General features: G+C 39.2%; 1 protein-coding gene across 11 annotated transcripts in view; it reads left to right on the forward strand.

Moving 5' to 3' along the window:
• LOC101747187 (mediator of RNA polymerase II transcription subunit 13) overlaps positions 1-20,304 on the forward strand; it is a 73,412-nt gene that overhangs the window by 23,235 nt on the left and 29,873 nt on the right. For all 11 annotated transcript variants that reach the window (XM_038013509.2, XM_038013508.2, XM_038013511.2 and 8 more), the window contains one exon: positions 98-413. In XM_038013509.2, the coding sequence (XP_037869437.1) occupies positions 98-413 (316 nt within the window). The remainder of the gene's footprint in view (positions 1-97; positions 414-20,304) is intronic.

Consider the following 20,304-nt stretch of genomic DNA (forward strand, 5'->3'; position numbering starts at 1 on the left):
TCTAACTTACATATATCTGTAATTATAATCCGCAAACATATTGTGTGTACCATGTGTCTTTGAAACACGTCTCTAATTATTGATATGTTTGTTCCAGACGGAGCTTTTCGGCATAAAATGGCGTAAGCTTGTGTGGGGTGAGACTAGCGGTGGCGGCGAGGGCGAGGAGGGCGCCGCTCCGCTGGCGGACCCCGTGATCAGCAGCTACGCGCGCTGCCTCGCCGGGGACATCCTCTGCGTGTGGCGGCGCGTGCCCGCCCCGCAACCGCCGCCCGACATCTATGACATGATGCCCGCCCCGCCGCCACCGCCGCCGCCGCTTTCACTTCGCGCCGCCAAAGAACTTTGGATATTCTGGTACGGCGAGGAGCCGGACCTCAACGGACTCGTCGCACCGGAACTCATATCGAGCCGTAAGTCATAGTTGTAAATCACTCTAATTTAACCCACACGCGTACAACTTCACGATAGAGCACTATTTAACAGGCTCGTTAAAGATATTTGACTAACGACATTCTGAATGAAATCGGTCCGGCATAACCAGTCTGAAACAATAGGAAGGGATGTTAACAGCTCGTTAACCAGACTGTGTTGTACGCAGCAATTAGCTTAGATTGAGATCTCGCGAGTTGCGACGTCATCCGGCGACAATAGACGAAAATCCAGGAAGCTACAGTGTACTGTAATCACGATAATGAATAGAACCCTCCCCCGGAGTCTTTCGGATTGTCTTTTTGAATAGCGTCTGCTGTCTGGGGCGGTGAATTAAGATTTTAGACACGAATTTCGTTTTTTTTCGGTATACTCGCCAACGTTCGGCGGTTACATTTTAATTAAGAATGTCGCAGTGGTTCATAATTCCACACGAAAATGTAAATCATATTCAGTAATAAGATATTATTTATTACGCAGGGTATTTCCAAGAGGAATATTAATTCCATTTAATAAACATTACTTAATATTCCAAAATTAAATAGCTATTTTGTTGATAGAAATAAATATTGCGGTACAAGTGCAATCGTCTGTGAAACATTTTCTCAAATAACAAATTATATGGCGACCAATCAGAGCACATTTTGTCACCAAACCATAATCTTAAAATAAAATGCATTTCAGAAAAGTCTTCATTAAATCTGCAAACTTTTCGACTTCCAAAACATCGAATAATATTACCTCATTACGCGTGGCCATTCGTACGAAATGCCATAATAAAACTTCATTGCCCCATTTGCAATCCGAGAGAATAAAAAATCTTCATTTATATTTACCGCAACGCTACGAATTCGGTCATAACTGCGACACAGCGCTCGGTCGTTACAAAAGGAGCTGGCTGATAGGGAAGCTGACGCCCGCCCAATCTCGTAGGGCGGTTCGGAATAGCCGGGCTCGATTTAAGGGCCTCCAATGTGGGACCCCACTTTGACTAAGAAATATTTATATTTTTCGATGAAGCCCTTTGTAAATAAGACTATGAACCTATAAGTATATTTAGACATTATAGGCATAAAGGAAGGTTAGGTGCATGTTAGCTTGCATGATTATAAGATTTAAAATGTTTCATTTTAAAGCATAATTGGTTCTAATATATCATAACATAAATACCACATTTTTAAGATAAGATTTCGATTCGTCTAATGTTGCCTACGGCGAGAGTCTAGACCCAATGCGAGGAACAAAAAACTATAATACACACGAATAAAAGTGATTATGGTAAAAACTTAATGTGGGGTTATGTTTTTAATATCGAAATATTCTGAATAATTTACAAAAAATTAAAGTCAAAAGCCAATGATAATAATCAAATTTAGTGTAATGTTTCTCTACTAAGTCAATTCATTAAAAACGAATGATATCACAAATTTAATACATAAAAAAATTGAGAAAAGACTGCATCAAAGTTTCAGTAAATCTTCTAACAAACACGACTCAAGTCATGAACAAAGAGGGGCAGAAGTTTCAGGACGTTGTTCTACTATACTTTTGCGGATCAATCCTTTATTCAACAGGTGGCATAGTGAATCGTAAGAAAGTTCAACATCTCAAATGACTTAGGGTCTGTTTTTGGACATTCTTTCAATGTACAGTTTTAGATCTGCCCAAAATCCTTTTATGTTTTAAATATATTCTTACAATAAGACATAAACTCAGAAAATTATCTTAATTTCGTTTTTAACTGTTTTTTTGTTTGTTTTTGTTTTATATGAGATCATCTTTTAGTATATTTGAATTTTATTTATTATTTCCGAGGACTTGTAATATATTAAATACATTCCATAATATAATTTTATAAAAAATTTCGCATGTACCTAAAGCTCTATTCATAGTTTTTTTTTTTAGATAGGAAAGTTTTATTAAAACTGTAAGTCGCGTGCGCCGTTAGCATCGCAACTCCCTCTAGCGTGCAAGTTCACGTACGATTACTCGTGTATACGAAAATAGAACGTGACATAAATAAATCTACGTAATTATGTTTCTGACGCTTTTGTTTTGGGTTCTGACTCTGAGTAAGAGCTGATTGGTGGAATGAAAGTTACTATAGAACATATAAAAACACCGTACTGTGTATCTTTTTATTTGATATTATCGCCTTCATCTGTTGACGCAGCTTATTTGACATAATTGCCTGGAATTCGAATACTTCCTAGTTAAACAAAACCTAATTCGGGAAATTATATTATTTTAAATTATAACTTAAATACTTACCGTACTCACTTTTACTAAAGAAAAGTTTCTGTTTGAAGAGCAATGGACTCGAAATTCAAGCATTCTCGTTAACGCCTCTCATTGAACCAGCAGCAATGTTACTGAGAAGTTTGTCCATTCCATGCCTTCTTCAATCTTACAACATATTTGGTATCATTGGATCGTATTTGAATCTCTCTGTAAATAAATAACGTAACACTGATTTGCAGATAACAGCAGATAAGGAACTATTAATAACACGACACATTGACGTCACTAATAGCTAAATTAATAATGTAAACAGGTAAACGGAGCAAATCGTAACAGATTTAATATCAGTCACTACCGCGCTCGTTCAGAAGGTCAACTCCTTGTTCGACATTGACATTGTCTACAATTATGTCATTTATCCTTCCCTCTGACGGATAAAGTACACAAATACTTGTAGTTGCGTTTTAAGAAATTTTCCTTTGCCGTTACAAAAAAAAAAACATTATTCACAGTTTACTTATTATTAGATTTTACTCTGTAATGGTTGGTGATATGACGCTTGCATTGTTTCATACGCAAAATAGTGTTGCGTTGTCAATATTTTATTATCATTACTTTACCAAAATATGGACCACATATGATTCTGCCCGAGTACACTCACGGGCTTATACATAAATAATCACATAATAATTAACATTAGAGCACGTAGGCCGGTATACGCAACGGAAGCAGCGACTAAATAGAGAGAGACAGAACGAAAAAGAATATCCTAAATCTCGGGGATAAAACGTCCACGCGGAAAGCCGATTCAAGATAAATAGAGGGCGTTATATGGTCAATATGTATTTTTTGTTAGAAAGGAAAAAAAAAAGCGACGTTCAGGATTTTGTTGTTTAAAATTTTTAGTACGTGATATTTAATGAAATTGTCATTAGCGCAATTTAGTTTATTTTTGTGTTCGTTGTTAGGTGTATTATACGAAATTGGGAAATGTACGGTGGAAAGCTAAAACACTTTAAACAACAGCGTAAAACAGAAGTTATTTGTAAAGCCCAAACGATATTCATTTGTTTTCGGAAATGGTTATTTCGCCTATTTCCGCCGTGAAGCAGTAATGCGTTTCGGTCGAAGGGTGGGGGTAGCCGTTGTAACTATACTGAGACCTTAGAACTTGTATCTCGAGGTGGGTGGCGCATTTACGTTGTAGATGTCTATGGGCTCCAGTAACCACTTAACACCAGGTGGGCTGTGAGCTCGTCCATCCATCTAAGTAATAAAAAAAATGGTTCCCTTACGCCCGCCGTATTGCGTGTGAACCTTCGAAAGCTGGTATTTATTTAAAAAAAAAGCAATTTTAAATAAGTGAATTAAAATTGGAATCCTTTTTGTACAAAACCCGTACCGTGGCCGTGGTTATTTCAATTATTTCGACCTTGCGATTTCATTAGACGAATGCATCATAGGTTAGCAACAGTAAAGGACAAAAAAAATCATTCTTACTTTAAAAAATCGAGCATTTCAGTAAAAAGGCCTCAGACTGCATTTTTAACCAAAAATGCCGGTTTTTTTTTGCACTCGTATCCCTCAAAATTATCCTTATCTTTGCATCCGTATTAACTCCCGTGTGACCACTTCCGGCTCGGGAATTAATCTGCAAACATACATAAATACATCGACACACACATACATGACAGATAATTATCTGATAAGATAATCGTAACAAACAGGGTCGTCTAATTTGTGACTTCAATTCTTTTTAAAGTAGCCACTCATCACTAATAATCAACAATTAACCAAACAATGATACGCCATCGAATTCGAGCTATAAAAAGAAAACATATTACGCATATCTCAATAATATTTATCGGACACAGGAAAAGTTGTGTAATATCGCACGTATGTGCTAAGTGGCCGTAAAATGCTACGCGCCGCCTCAGTTACGGTCTCTTGTAGTAAACGGTGCAGTTTTCAATGACGATATTAGTGAATAAGGCAATAAGGCTTATCTTAGATGTGGTGTTTTGCTTACGTGATATTTACGTGCCGTGAAATCGCACGCGTTATCGCGCTAGCATCATTGTCTTCAGCCTATTTCTGTCAACGTATTCGTGTAAAATATTTCAAAGGTCATAATTTGATCCATTGCAATTGAGACAAAACGTACGTGTCTTTTAAGTGGCCCTAAGAGAGTATTTAAGTAGACAGCTGATTAATATCTCCTGGTGGGGGCTTGGATAGCCGAGTAAATGCAGGATGCAAAGCATTTGCTTAGTGAATTGCTTAAATCAGTAGCTGTCGTTTTTCGTCACGGCTCTTTAGTGGAAGCCAATCCTATGCATTCCGGAAGCCCTAGGCGAGGTTAGTAAAAATGGAAGAGCATGTTGGCTGATCCCCGATCACTCCCGATTACCTATCAGTGCTTTTAGGCAATCCAAGTACCGGTCACCGTTCTCATTGTACACGTCGAATGCGATGAAGGGTTCCTCGTGAAAATTAACTCACAGACACAGCCCATTCATTGGGCTTCTCGCTGGATCTTCCCATTGGGTCGTAATTCCGATCCGCTCGAACGAAGCACTGCTCTTGCTAGGGCTAGTGTTATTAAAATGTCCAGACTGAGCTCCGTGAGCTCGCCTTAGGCCCAACCTTATTAGAATGCGACGAGGTTTTTAATTGTCAAAACTATTGTTTTTACACCTATAAATATCACGCCCAAGGTCCAATATTTGAAACGCTGGAAATTGTATTCTAGTAACCAATTCACACTAGAACGATTGTAGTCTGTCTCGTTCACCCAGCTAGAATTACAAAAAAAATAGATTAATCGTGGGCGCCTTACACAGATGATGCGGTTCGGTTAGATTCTGACGTGCATCAGCATGCAATAGGTATAGGCGCATAGGTAACTGACTAACAAGTCCGCAGACGGCCTAAACCTGCCGGAACAGTTTCCCTAAATTTGTTGAACAAAATTTTGTTTTAAACAACATAATAAACTAGGTAATTAATTTACATACTCAAACAGGTACCTGGTAGAGTAGAATAGAGCAATACTATGCTTTATAAAATCAACACAAATACATAACGGCCGTCTGGTGTAGTGGTAAGTGACATGGTCAATACAAAAGGGGGTCGCGGGTTCGAATCCCGCCAAGGGAAGATATTTGTATGATAAATATAAAAAAAATGTCTTTTCCAGGGTTATGGATGTATATTAAATATATGTATGTGTATAATATAAATGTTACATTTATTTCCGTTATCTGGTACCTGTAACACAAGTTCTTTACGAACTTAGCACGGGACCAGTTAACGTGGCGTGATTGTTAGTAAATATTTATTTATTTATTAAAAGTACGACGGGTGATCTCTTCTATACATCTATTAGATGGCCAAGAATTATCTAAGAAAATAAATGAATTGCGGTGTACTTGTAATAGTATTTAAACGTCATTAATATATAATATAATGTATAAAGTTGTGCGTTGTTTATCTGTACGTTCAAATATTCTACCAAAATTTCTATATTAACGCAAAAACTATAAAACAGATTGATATTATTATACTTTGTGTTTAAAACCTCATTTTATAATTCCGAGAGCCGGGGATGAAACAATAAAAAGCAAAAATTAAGAACCAATATAAAATGAGCTCCCGTTTAATGTAAAAGTAGTTGCAATATGAATCAATGTTTATTTTAGATTAAACGCGGCCGTGTGAAACCGAATTACACCTAATACATATTTTTATAGAATACCTGATGCTTTCACTCTCGGTATTCGCGGTCAACACTCGCAAATGTTTACTCTTCGGAATGGTCGATGCGTTGATACGTGGGTAAACGTTCCGTTTTGATTCTCATAAGAAACGAACTAATAATAGACTTGCTCGAAAGTTTCTTGTTTTCGTGAAAATTCTCAAGGATAATCAAGTTTGTACGAATAATCCTAGCATCGTCTCATAGTGGCAATGTTGAAGATCGCATATTAGTGACGTAACTGTTACTAATCTCTGTTTACGGCGGTAACAGAGCGTGGGGTGTGCCATTGTGAGTCTGCCTTAAATTCAATCTAAAGTAAAAATAAACGTGAAACGTGGGGTTTTGTGAAATTGTTGTTTGTTTATATCGTACGGTTTGTATGCACCGATGCAGCATTGAAACGAAGGTCGGAGTCGACGCGACGGCAGACGGAAATAGCCGTAACATATGGCAATTTCCCGTATGTACTGCCCAGCAAACATATAACATGTATTGCACTAATGTTCGAATTTTAATAAACTGATTTGACTAAATAAAAACTTGACCCTAAGCGTATCCTAATACGTTTTCTTAATTAACTTGAACGTCTCATCGCATCGTATCTCCTTTATTGCTTAACCGCCAACCGCGACGGCTATAGATATAATTTCAGCGGACACCAGCGTCGCGCTATCTACCGGCGAAGACATATTTATGCTTAGAGTAATGGGTAGCCCGCGGCCGGACGAGACGACGATAATCTATTTAGGCCAACCCTGGGACTGCAGGGAGAAATGCCGAGGGGCGCTGCCGACAAATTAACAGAAATTCTCGTTCGCTTTGATCACTAAATTGATTGTCGATTGTTTCTAAGCGCGCCAAATAAATCTATAAACAAAATCAAAAGTACGCCATGTAATAATGTAATAAAATGAACATTAGGTACCGTCACCTTTCAGTAAAATATGTCTTTGAGTTGTAAATCAAGTGGAATTTATTTATTGATTGTAATAGCGAAAGGAATTTCTCAATCTACTGTTGTTTATTGGTTTATATTGTCTGAAAGTTATCGAAGGCGCCCGAAGGCTACTTGGTACACGTTCGGGCCAGGCACGTGGGTCGAAGGGCAGGCGGCCACCCCGGGGGTGGAGGGATGCAAATGTCACGTTCCTCCACCCTGTGTGGGCGTTTCGCGTTTCAGACAACTAGTGAAATCGATAATGGCTATGTAGTTCACTTGATTATTATAAATTCGAAAGACCTAATTATAAGTGAATTGTAAGGGTAGGATCGCCGTTATTCCAATACATCAATGATATCTATGGGATACGGTAGTCATGCTGATGTTAAAAGACAGGCCGTGTGACCGTCTGTGCGATGCTAAGACTGCTTCACATTATCTATGTAGCAGTCTTAAATAATTGTACAATATTTATAATTATTTTTGCTACATAAATACATTTCTCCAAGCGTGTGACCTACATAAATAATTGAATATTTTAAAAAGTAACTCAGATTCATTTTATAAAGATATGAAATTGAAAGATCAAAATAAATCTAATAGATATTACGATTGCTACCAACTGGCACCGGGTGTATGCAAATAGGGGCGGCACGGAGTCGAGTTCAAGGGTTGTCAAGGTACGCCCTCGCGCTACCTTTAGCGTTAATTATTAACTTACTGCTGCAGTGGAATTATAATGCTAATTAAGGTCGCTCGGTACCGAGCCTCTGTGAAAATTAAACACTGATATTTTCGTGTCTCTATCATTAGTTTTCCCTGCGTGACCCACACAATATATACTTTACTCATTCCTAACTTTAATTTCATTTTTTGTGTTTACTTCCATTTTCAAATATATTACATTCTCTAAAGATTTCCTTAACGTTTGCATTTTAATGAACTTGTCAATATACTTCGAGCTTTGTTTTTTTTACCGTATCGTTTTAATTGTTTCATAAAACCGCAAGATACCCCGCGCGGAACCGGAATCTGTCGGTCTCTTGTCACCCACCCCCTAGTGGCAAGGTACTCGAACGCAACGGCCGCAGCTGCAAGGCGGGCGGGGCTACGGCCGGTGTCACGGTGCGAACTAGCGCTTACGCAGAGGCGGAGGCGGGCTGATCGCGATCGATCCGCGCTCCCTAACTACGTATTGGTCCTTCAGCTCCGCATGACCCAAATCTCGAACTCATTTTCATTCAAGAGAAAACATTGTTAACTTGACCTTTTGCAACAACACTTTAATTGTACTGTAATTATCACTCAGGATACGCTTGTAAACACCTCGAATCGCAGTTATGATGCTAAACTTTTATAAATATTACCCTCATCATCGGATAAGTAAAGTAACTAATAAACAATTTATTTATTTGAGTTTGTTTTTCAATCCATTCGATGTTAAAATTAAATATTAGATGGCAGTGTCCGGAACATATTCCCACCTGCACATAATTTATGAAACCTGTATGAAAAGATCGCTAAAAGTGTGCATAATATGTATGAGAGAGCACAAGAGCGTCATAAGACGATGTATACAAACACCGGAGTAGATTGCGACACGCGATAAATTAGGTGTGAAGACGGCGATAAGTGGCGCGTACCGGGGCGGCGCGCGCTTCCCGCCACCGCGCCCGCCGCCGGCCGCACGCTGATCGATACGGCCCCCGCCACACGCCGCACCCACACGGCTATTGCCGTCTTCAGATAACATACCTCCATAGTTTTGCCTCAACATGGTACTTCTCATTTTCTATGAATTCCAAAAAATTGAAGACGTTAAACAAACAAACATACCTTTAAAATAAGACAATTGTTTGAAGAAAAATATGATCTAATATTAGGGGACCGATTGCGTGGCGTCGCTTACTGAGGCAATTCAAAAAGAATGCCGACCGTATTGCTCCAAATTCCTAAGGAGAATTCAAACACGCGCGAAACTGGCGCCAGCGTAATAATACGTTATGTGTGATCCGAGGACCCGACACGATCTCAGTGTTATTATTGACGATCATAACATCACCAGCGGCTAATCAAATACCCGGTGTGCCATCTGCCGATCACACCGCGTGATACAATCTTGGCCTGTTGCCAAAGCCTAGTGAATATCTCCCAAGTTCATTGAAGAAGTCAAAATTGGATTTCGTGTTTTTCTTCAAAACTTTCTTCCAGTTTCTTGATCTCGATCTATTTATTGTATGCTACTCATATGTTTAATATAATGAATAATGATAAATCAATATATACTTCAATCTCAATTTAAAAAGAACACTTCAAAAACGTTTTCCACGATTTGTACTGTGTGTAAAGAAATTTACAGCTAGTCGAAATTGTAACGAACTGTTTTATCTCCTAATAGTAATTCGTGCATGCAAAATTATAAAGCAATCGCAAACCCAACCGAATCTAACCGCTCGCGCACCTTACTACTCTTCAACATCCATAATAAAAATCAAAAGATGCAATATCGATACTAATCGCTGTTCAGTAATCGATAATTACTATTATCGATCTTAAACTTCAATTATAAGTAAGGTAGTTGTTTAACTCTACTAAACATTTAAGCGAGTCAAATTCAACGGGACGTTTTTAGGCTAATTGTGTACGCAATTAAATCGTTTCTTTTCGCCTTCGATTCCGTGGACAGCTCGTTATCCGTAACGAGTCTCGGTTCTTGGTTCTTCTTTTCTTTCGTGCAACATTGTTAATTTTTTTAATTCTAATCGTCTCGTCGCTGTATTGTTCATTTTTTTGTTATCGCATTTCACTCTCGATATCTTGAGTTGCTGATCTCCAAATTACTCCCTAAGTGGAGTTAATACGATTTGCTGAAGTTTATCGGTGACATTTGATGTTACTAAATGCTTGTTTTTTTTCTTTTTCTTTTTTGGAGCCTCCCGTGTCGACTGACTGAGGACACCGGCTCGGTAACGCGGCCGGTCTGGTTTCGCCCCGGTCAGTGCGTTGGGACACCTGATATACACTACACATGTCCCCTGCGTTAGTAGGAACAAAGAGGCAGATGTTCTCGGATACAATAAATCTTATTCTTTTTTTAAATATTATTACTAGGGCTGTCCAGCAATTCTTTCCGAATTATTATAAATCTGAAATAAACAAAATGAACGCACCTGAAATAAGAGGATTGTACTCGATTCAACTCGGAACAATTGAAAATTTTTGTTTAATTTTTTATTTTATATTACTTTATTATTACATCTTCGTTTTACATCATCGCGGCATCGTAGAGAGATAAGCTTATGTACACAAAGAGTTTGATTAAAAATGGTGCCACGTTTTATGCCTTGTCCTGGACTCCTCCTCGTGTTAGACAAATGTAGAAAGAAACAAGCAAATTTTCGGGGATCATAATCACATACATGAAAATATCGTTTCGTAAAACCTTTTTATATCGAGGGTCGATTGGCTATTTGGTTTTTAGCGACATTTATCATTGTAATTAAAGGTCAGTTTTATTTGGTACTGGCAACCCGCCTTCGCTTCGGAAACTGTAATTTATTTTTGATTTCTTTACTATTTAATGGATGTTATTATACATATAAACTTTCCTCTTCAATCACTCTATCTATTTAAAAAAACCGCGTCAAAATCCGTTGCGTGGTTTTAATGATTTAAGCATACTAGGGATAGAGAAAGCGACTTTGTTTTATACTATGTAGTTTAGTATTATTATCAACAATTCGATATTTAATAGTAATCATTTTAAGAGTTTCCTATTCAACATAGACAGACAACTGCATTCATGCGTGTTGACGGCTTAACAGGTATAGGACGCAAAGACGATTCAGCGAAATATACGGCTCCATAATAAATCTCGGGATCGAAAAATCAATTTAGGTTGTAAACGTGTGACGATAATGCTATGGTGCGCGTGCGGCCGTCTCGCCACCCGAATTCCTCACAATGGACCCGTTGACGGAAAACATTTACGTGCCGCTGTCACTGAACTCCACTGTTTTAAGTTTTTTAACCAAAGCGGGCACACTTTAAACTGGTTTGATTCTACTGTGGCAGAACAATTAAATTCGTTGTCTCTATATATCTATATATTAATACGTGAAGCAAAAACGTTGTACACCTTTTTACGAAAATTGCGCGGACGGAGGAGTATGAAATTTCTCACACTTATAGAGAATATAGAGAAGGAGTGCACAATGCTTATATATTTTTTTAAATAATGCATAAAAGATACTTTAAATCAATAAAGAAAACATTACACACACTACCGTGTATTTGACACAACACATACATAAAAATATACTCTTTGTTTACTGTCAATCGGGAAACTTTTGTTACTGTTTAAAATCTATGGGCGAATTGAAAATAGACAAATATTGTTTGTCTTTAATATTATTGATCTATAGTGCAGTTTTGGCGAATACTGTGATTATATTATCGAAATATAATAGTGTTTGACAATAGAACCATAATAATGTTCAAACTTATAATTTCAATTAATTATAGTCGAATCTCGACTACTGCGGGGACACTAGTAATGATAAATTTGTTTAACTTTTAATTTTAAAAATACAATAGAACTTCCTGTATGATTTCGCTAAACAATTATGGAAATGCATGATTTGTTTGTATCTTAATGTTTCTATAAAATTTACTTGTGATTATAGAAAGTAATAAAGAAGATATTTGTCACTATGAAACCTGCAGTATTTTCTCGTGGAATCTATTGATGTTATTAGACTGTCAAAACTAGATCTGCTCTTTTATTTCCTTTACGCTTATCGTATTCTAGCAAATAAGCAAATTACACTCCGCCTGTCGTAGGATAGGTTACTGGTGGCAGGGCGTCTTGTAAACCCGCACGGGTAGGTGCCACCAGCCGGCCTATTTTTGCCGTGAAGCAGTAATGCGTTTCGGTCTGAAGGGTGGGGCAGCCGTTGTACTGTAAAACGGAAACTTAAAACCTATGTCTCAACGTGGGTGGCGGCATTCGCGATATTGATGTCTATGGGCTCTGCTAACCTCTTACTTAAGTGCGCCATGAGCTTGTCCATCCGTCTAAGCAATAAATAAAGAATAACCAATCGTAGGGAAAATTTATAATCTTCTTCTCCATCGTTCCTTCATTGCTGAGGATGGCCATAACATGTGGCTCTCCTCCATAGTGTTCGATCATGGGTGGCATGAACGGCATAGTATAGACTACCACCAACCAATTAATTAATAATAATAATAATAATAGCATAATAATAAATCAGTATATAGAAGGGTGAAAGAAAGGCTAAAACGACATTTTTGCAACTATACAGGAGAGTTCCATTCAAACTTTAAAGTTTGGAAAAAATATCATAACAAAAAATCTTCTTCAGCTATTTCAATAGAGTGAATTTAACTGAAGTTCAATTATAAAACATCGAACTGTTGGTGCTAATATCAAATACAACGTACCTACTGTTGGTTACAACGATAAATGTCGCGTATTAAGCGGAATGCCGTTTAAAGGATGTCGATATAAAGGGTCGATATACAGAACTAGACTGGATGAGAAGCACTCAAGTAAGATCGCAACAGTATGACTTGGGCTGTCTTCGATTACGGCGATGATAGTGACTTCTCGTGTTGATCCTCCCCATGTCCGTGTCTAATAGCCTAGATAAATTATTTCACCTCGGCTCGGTTGTGGCGCAGTCGTTGACCCCTGCGCCCGGCTGATGCCATCACGTCCTCTACGAAACTAACAGTTCAGGAGGATAATGTACCGAGAGAGATTGAATTTAAGATTGAAAATAATATTTCGTGAAATCATACACTCGTTGCCTAATATATCCCATGTGTGTATGGAAATATTGTAGTACTCGTATTGTATCGGGAAAGGTTATATATTTGAATCAGTTTACGATTAGTTTTAAACGAACTCTCGATTGGAATGCTGCCGCTCACATTGGATAGTTACTTTCAGTATCTCTCTCACATTGTAGTGACCATCTATTCAAACCGGATCACATAATTGCACCGCGACAGATAAAGGCAGACGCCTAACTGTGCAGACCCACAATATCTCAGCATACCCAATATAGACCGACAATCATGAGGAAGTGTTATTAGCTCGAGGCAACGAAATCACTAAATAACTTAATGATAAATAGAAATTGGAATACGAATGCACTACTTGTTTCGTGAAGAAATCGTTTATATAAAGGTCTATATGAGTCGATTATTATCAAAGCCGGCAATGTGACTTTTAGACAATTATTGGTAAATCAGAAATACGAATTATTGACTTTGTATTCCATTGGCAGTCATAAAACTCTTCGGAACGACATCTTAGATAAATAACAGGTTAACTATTAACCTTTATTTAATGCAGGTTTTGAACCGTATTCTTTGAAGGAGACGATTATATTGAAATCAATCTGTGTTGCCATATCAATAAATTTTTTTTGTCCAAATGCACAGATTGCCACCTTTGATAATAGACGACTCATATATAGCTAGACGGAATATTATTATGTACATCTGATCCTTTAGCCTCGAGGTTAAAAGGTGCTTAATATTGTCAGCCCGTTGACCTTTTAAACGGTCGTGTAAAAACTACCCTGCAATTAAATTATATACTATTTTTCCAGTTGCAATAATCTGTGGATATATTCGTTAAATTAATTACATTGTAAATAATTCAATACATAATGTTTCAGCAATGCCATATGTTTTTAAAGTATAAAATATTTATCTAATTGAAACATTATCTCCTTGCGAATGTACTGTTTACGATGAGTCAAGATAAAATTGTCTTCTTCCGTGACTGAGTTGTGATTTGAGTGAGTCGTTTGGTTTTATAAGTTATCGTATTTTCTTGGAGAGTCTTGGCTGGCAGATAAGCTACTGATTTTACAATAAATATCTCTATGTGAATCTTTTTTTTTATTGCTTAGACGAGTGGACGAGCTCACAGCCCACTTGGTGTTAAGTGGTTACTGGAGCCCATAGACATCCACAACGTAAATGCGCCGCTCACCTTGAGATATAAGTTCTAAGTTCTCACGTATAGTTACAACGGCTGCCCCACCCTTCAAACCGAAACGCATTACTGCTTCACGGCAGAAATAGGCAGGGTGGTGGTACCCACCCGCACGGACTCACAAGAGGTCCTACCACTAGTAAATTTGTGTGTATCTCTTTGGTCCGAGATGCAAATATGATGACATCTTACATAGCCTATTCGGCTATTTATCCAAATATACGAGCATGCGCCCTCGGCTTCCCTAAATTACTCTTAGAAACTTATTACCACCGCATTCATCTCCGCTGGAAAATGATTGGATGGGTTGAAAGTTCGTCTGTGATTTACGCTCATAAAAACTAAAACACAATATAGGCTACAAGCGCAGTTCTCGGTTTTAATGAAAACAGTGTGGCAACGTTCCGTTAGCTTTATTAATTAGTAGTTAGGATCGTGTGGGTTGAGTGCGCACGCGCAGCAATCGATGCGGTTATTGTGAGAATCGACTAAGTGACTCTCGACTAGGTGTGCTTATTACATACGCGTTCACCCGGCCGTTATCAACTCTCGCCAAATCAGATCTGATTAAATGAATTAAGGATATTTTTTTTTATTTTTATTGCTTTGATGGTTGGACGAGCTCACAACCCACCTGGTGTTAAGTGGTTACTGGAGTCCATAGACATCCACAACGTAAATGCACCACCCACCTTGAGATATAACTTCTAAGGTCTCAAGTATAGTTACAACGGCTGCCCCACCCTTCAAACCGAAACGCATTACTGCTCCACGGTAGAAATAGGCAGGGTGGTGGTACCTACCCGTGCGGATTCACAAGAGGTCCTACCACCAGTATTTATTTTTTATTTTTTTATTTATAACTTCTTATACTATCTATACTTCTATACTAATATTATAAAGAGGAAAGATTTGTTTGTTTGTTTGTTTCGAATAGGCTCCGAAACTATTGGACCGATTTGAAAAATTCTTTTTCCATTAGAAGCCGACATTGTCCCTGATGAACATAGGCTACTTTTTTTTATTTTTTTTTTGTTTTGTTTCATGTGTGTTTTAATGTTTCCGAAGCGAAGCGAGGGCGGGTCGCTAGTAAAGTATAAAGGCGGACTTAATGCCATAGGCATTCTCTAACAGTCTACCTTAGGGGAGTGCAGAGATGAAGCTTGGTCGGTGTAGTGTGAAGGTGATATTACTGAAACATAAGTGTCGAACACTTTGATGATGCGAAATATCAGTTGCTAGCTGAATCGATACTATACAACGCACTCGAAACTTTGTTTATGGTTGCGTGTTCGCATGTAAAGGGGCTTTCGCTTTGGAAACCCTGTTTCTAAGTGTTTCCTACTAAAAGGGAAATATCATCTTGAACTGGATCGCTCGGGGATCGTCGGAATGTACGTTCAGTACGTTTTTATTATTATTATTATTACTGTACACGGGCAGACAGACGTGCTCGAGGTCCTCTTGTTGTTTAGCCATCGCACAAGCCTTTATAGGCACCGGCTTGGCTCTGCCCCTGGCATTGCTGAAGTCCATGGGCGACGGTAACCACTCATCATCAGGTGGGCCGTATCCTCCTCTACCTACAAGGGCAATAAAAAAAGCCTATAAACATTGCAACGTGACGTGACATTATCCATTCAACGGCAGAATTAGAAATTTCAATTGTTTTTATTTTACTGCTATTGAATATTAGACGGGCTCACAGTGGCCTTACTGAACGCGGAGTTACTTTCGCTCGTGGACAACAGAAATATCGAAGTTACAGCACATGCCGCGCTGCCTACCATTGTTTTTTTTTGTATAGCTTAGATGGGTGGACGAGCGCACGGGCCACCTGGTGTTAAGTGGTTACCGGAGCTCATAGACATCTAAAACGTAAATGCCGACACTCAGTTTAGATATGAGTTCTAAGATCTCAGTATAGTTACAACGGCTGCCCTACCCTTCAAACCGAAACGCATTACTGCTTCACGGCAGAAATAGGCAGGGCGGTGGTAAGTACCTGCCCGCGCGGACTCACAAGAAGGTCCTACCACCAGTAAAAAATTGTTTATTTGTTTTATTGTAGTTTCCGTTGGTGATGAGCAAATGAGGCTACAGTATGAAGCCTGGGCTATTAAGGCGGTAACTGATAATGATGCGAATTGTGTTAAAAAAAAAACCTTCCGCGATTAAGCTTTTTTTTTAAACGTTGAATAAACAATTATAGTTTTACGTCGGTTACACAACTCCGCCGATGTTTACCTTACGCTCCATCCATTGAGTGTCCGAGTCTAATCTAGCGTGCCAGCTCATAACAGCGTCGTCAGTGTACACAAGTTTTGCAATTCGCGTAGGCTCGCATCCGAGGCCGTGGGAACGGATCTCAAACGATTTTGACTTGCCAGTTTTTTCAGAATGCCTAACGGTATACATTCTACTTAAGAGAAAAGTAAGAAATGATCTGCTTAGAAAGACGACGAAATAGGGAGGCATCGTCTCTAGGAACAAAGCAATTAGCGTTATGAATGTATTTATTGTGTGTGATGTAACGTGTATAGTGTGTGCACGTAAGAAGCTTGTGTCGCGGGGTTGTTGAACGTTCGCTCCGACCGCCGGCGCGCACATCGTTCGGCGTTTTATTAATAAAATCGGCGTGACGTGTATCGACGGGCGCGCAACATATTGGGCTATTTATTGAAGCGCGCGCGCACCGCCCTCGCCGCCCGGCCGCGATCGATAACCGCCCGTATCGATCCCGCCGCGGGATATTAACAAACAATCATAGGACATCAACGACGAGACCGAAAACCTATCTCTCATCAACCGAATGATCATTGTTCTATACTCTTCGTATATACTGTGTTACTTATAATGTTTTGTATTCAAGTTTTGCTATGTGTATGTGCATTACTATAATTCTCATGTTGTATTTGTTATTTTAGCTATTCTACGCACACTCATCACTTTTAATTATTATTCTCATAATCCTCTCGCAGGTCTGCTGGAAGAGATTTCTTAAAGAAATAAGCAGTTTCTTTGTACATAATTTTCCTATTACTCTGGTACTATGTCTTGTTTTTTGTGTGTACATAAATAAATAAATAAAATGTCGATTAATACGTTTGTTTCGATCGAATAGCGTTCGACACAAATCGCGCATTGCGCATTGTCCGAGTCTGTTGTTGCGATACCATAGTCGTTGTCCGTGCATTCATTTACGATTATGTACAGTTGAGTAATAGTCGAACTTATTGCGTCTCTGTATTTCTTTGCCACTCACTATTCGTTAAACTCTGCCGTAATACTCATATTTTAGCCGCGAAGCTATAGTTCCGCTATGAAGAATGGAGCAGGCGTTTGTAAATGAAATTCAGAATTCATGTTTCAAAATGGGCGGGGAATTTGTTATGTTTATGTACTCTGGTAACCACTTAATACCAGGTGGCCCATTCAACCGTCTAAGCAATAATAAAAAAATGCTCCATTCATTTTGACACGGGTCACTTGTGGTGGTTTTATTTTTGACTAACTTATCTAGTTTTAAGTTTTATAGTTGAATGTTTAAGAGTTTGTAAACAAGTACCTGCAACAGTACTATAGATTCGCGATTGTCGGACAAGGCTCGGGCGGTCCGTGACGTCGGCGGGGCTACGCGAACCTGACGTCACACGCACGTGGGCGTGTGCGACAGAGACGACAAACCAACCACCTCGGGTGGGACCGAGCCCGCGGAGGGCGCGCCAATTGAGATCTCGATGCGGGTCAATACGAACTCTAATAACATGAAGACTACGTTGATAGTAGTAGACTAAAAGAATCCGCGACAGCACCACGTTTTCTGCACATGAAAAGTTACACAAATGATGTATTTGAAATCGTTAGCGAGCAATGCAACAGCAACCGGTTCAATTGATCCGAGTAGCTCGTTCAAATAATGGGCCAGCATGTGCGCTTAGCGTCTAGGCGGAGAATGTTACCGCAGCGGTTAACCTCGGCCGACCGCCCGATTGTAAACACAACGCCTCGCAGATCTGATGCGCGACGATGTCTTGCTTGTGGCACGTTGCTAAGTATGACCGACTCCCCGGTATTTACATTCCGTTTTTAATTGCAAATACCGTAATTTCAAAACAGTCCAGTGTGCTTAGTGCGAGCTTTTTAACGTTCTCGATGGCGTTAAAGTTAACTCAAATGTGTATGGAGTTGGAACGTAAGCCTACGTTTGCCGCTAGGGGCGTTGTTCCAACTGCATACACATTTGAGTTAACTTTAACGCTATCGAGAACGTTAAAAAACTCGCACTAAGCACACAGACTTGGAACTGTTGTTTATTGTAGCAGTACAGTAGGGCACAGAATACGCGATCCTAATCGACTGTATACTATACTTGTAAAAATTATTGTCTTACATTGAGTTATAACGAACTTACAATATGTATATTTTTGCACACACGGACACGAAGCTAAGTTCACGTTTTTCGCGCAGCGGTCGGTTGCACGTTCGGCGTGCTGCCGTGTGTGTACATATGTATGTACATGTTTGTTCGTTTTACTACACGTCTTCAAGGTTTACGATCTGATACTTCGAGTATCGGTACACAATATAAGACGTTGAAGTAGAAATGACTTTTTACATATTAAAGTGTTTGGTTATATTATGATTTAATAAACCACCGGATGGGCCTTTAATGCTTGTAAAAAAAGGGAAATAAAATAGAAGTCGTTCCAAAAATGACTTCAAATTTACAGCACAGACGATAATTATAAATAGCAAGTGATGAATGAAGTTGGTGCTAGTCGGTCACGAAGGGAATGAAGTCTGGGCGCAACTATCCCATAATAAAAATAAAATTATGTTTATAACAAAAATCTATATTGTGAAACCCCGATGTATAGGAAAGGTAATCTTGAGTCGGCTCATAGTTCCACGTGTTCGGGTAGTGTCGCGTCGTCCACGACGAACATAAATCTCATTGTATCGCCTACCAGCCGATCGTTAAACACTTACTTTATTGGCTGCTCGATGGAAATTAACGACAGACTGTCTTTAAGTGCCTAAATTAAACTTCCAACATTAGAATACCGTATTAATTGTTTGTCTTATTTTTTGTTTTCGTAAAACCGAAACATCGCGAGCTTAGTGGAAAATGCTCTTTAGAAATCTTGACATAGAACATCATAAGGCAACAATGCGATTGCGTTATCGTGTAAAGTATATAACGTAATAACCCCGCGTCTGTCTATTCGAACGTTATCGGGTCGTTATCAGCGGCATTAAGCGCAACACTAGTTTGTTTGCAACAAACAATAGCGCGGCAGTGGTAATCGCGTGGTGATTACCTGGCTCGCGTCGGCGGAGGAGGCGGTGAGGGCGCAGCGGCGCGCGTCGTCTGCCCGCTATCGATTCCGACCCGGTGCCAACCGCCGACCGCCGCACGCGGACCGAAACCTGCGACCTTGAACCTTAAACAACGCCGCTTAATTGCACTTTACAAATGATGCACTCTTATCGCTAAGCAAAAAAAAAACTTTTGAAGAATCAACCATATCTTGAACGATTACCGAGGGTAAAGTTACGAAACTAAACATGCAGTCGGCTCTAGATTAAGAAATCGTTACCGGTTTCGAAACATCAAAACTGGGTAATGCACGTACGATAAACCAATAGTTTGGTTTGCATCAGACAAATGATTGATCGTCGTTTTGTAAAAAAACTTGGGATTGTGTGGTTTTAGTATATAGCGGCGCTGGTAGCATGGCGCGGTCGGGATCGTGACTCGGTCGGCATTCGCGCTCACCGGTACCCGGCATACGGTAAACGTAACCGTTTGTGGTGTCGGCGGCCTTGGAAGGCGGAGCGGACGACGCCGGACCGGCCGCGTATCTTAATTGTACGAGATTAACCTATTTT

Source organism: Bombyx mori, chromosome 10 (genome assembly GCF_030269925.1).
Source record: "Bombyx mori chromosome 10, ASM3026992v2".
Lineage (NCBI taxonomy): Eukaryota > Metazoa > Arthropoda > Insecta > Lepidoptera > Bombycidae > Bombyx > Bombyx mori.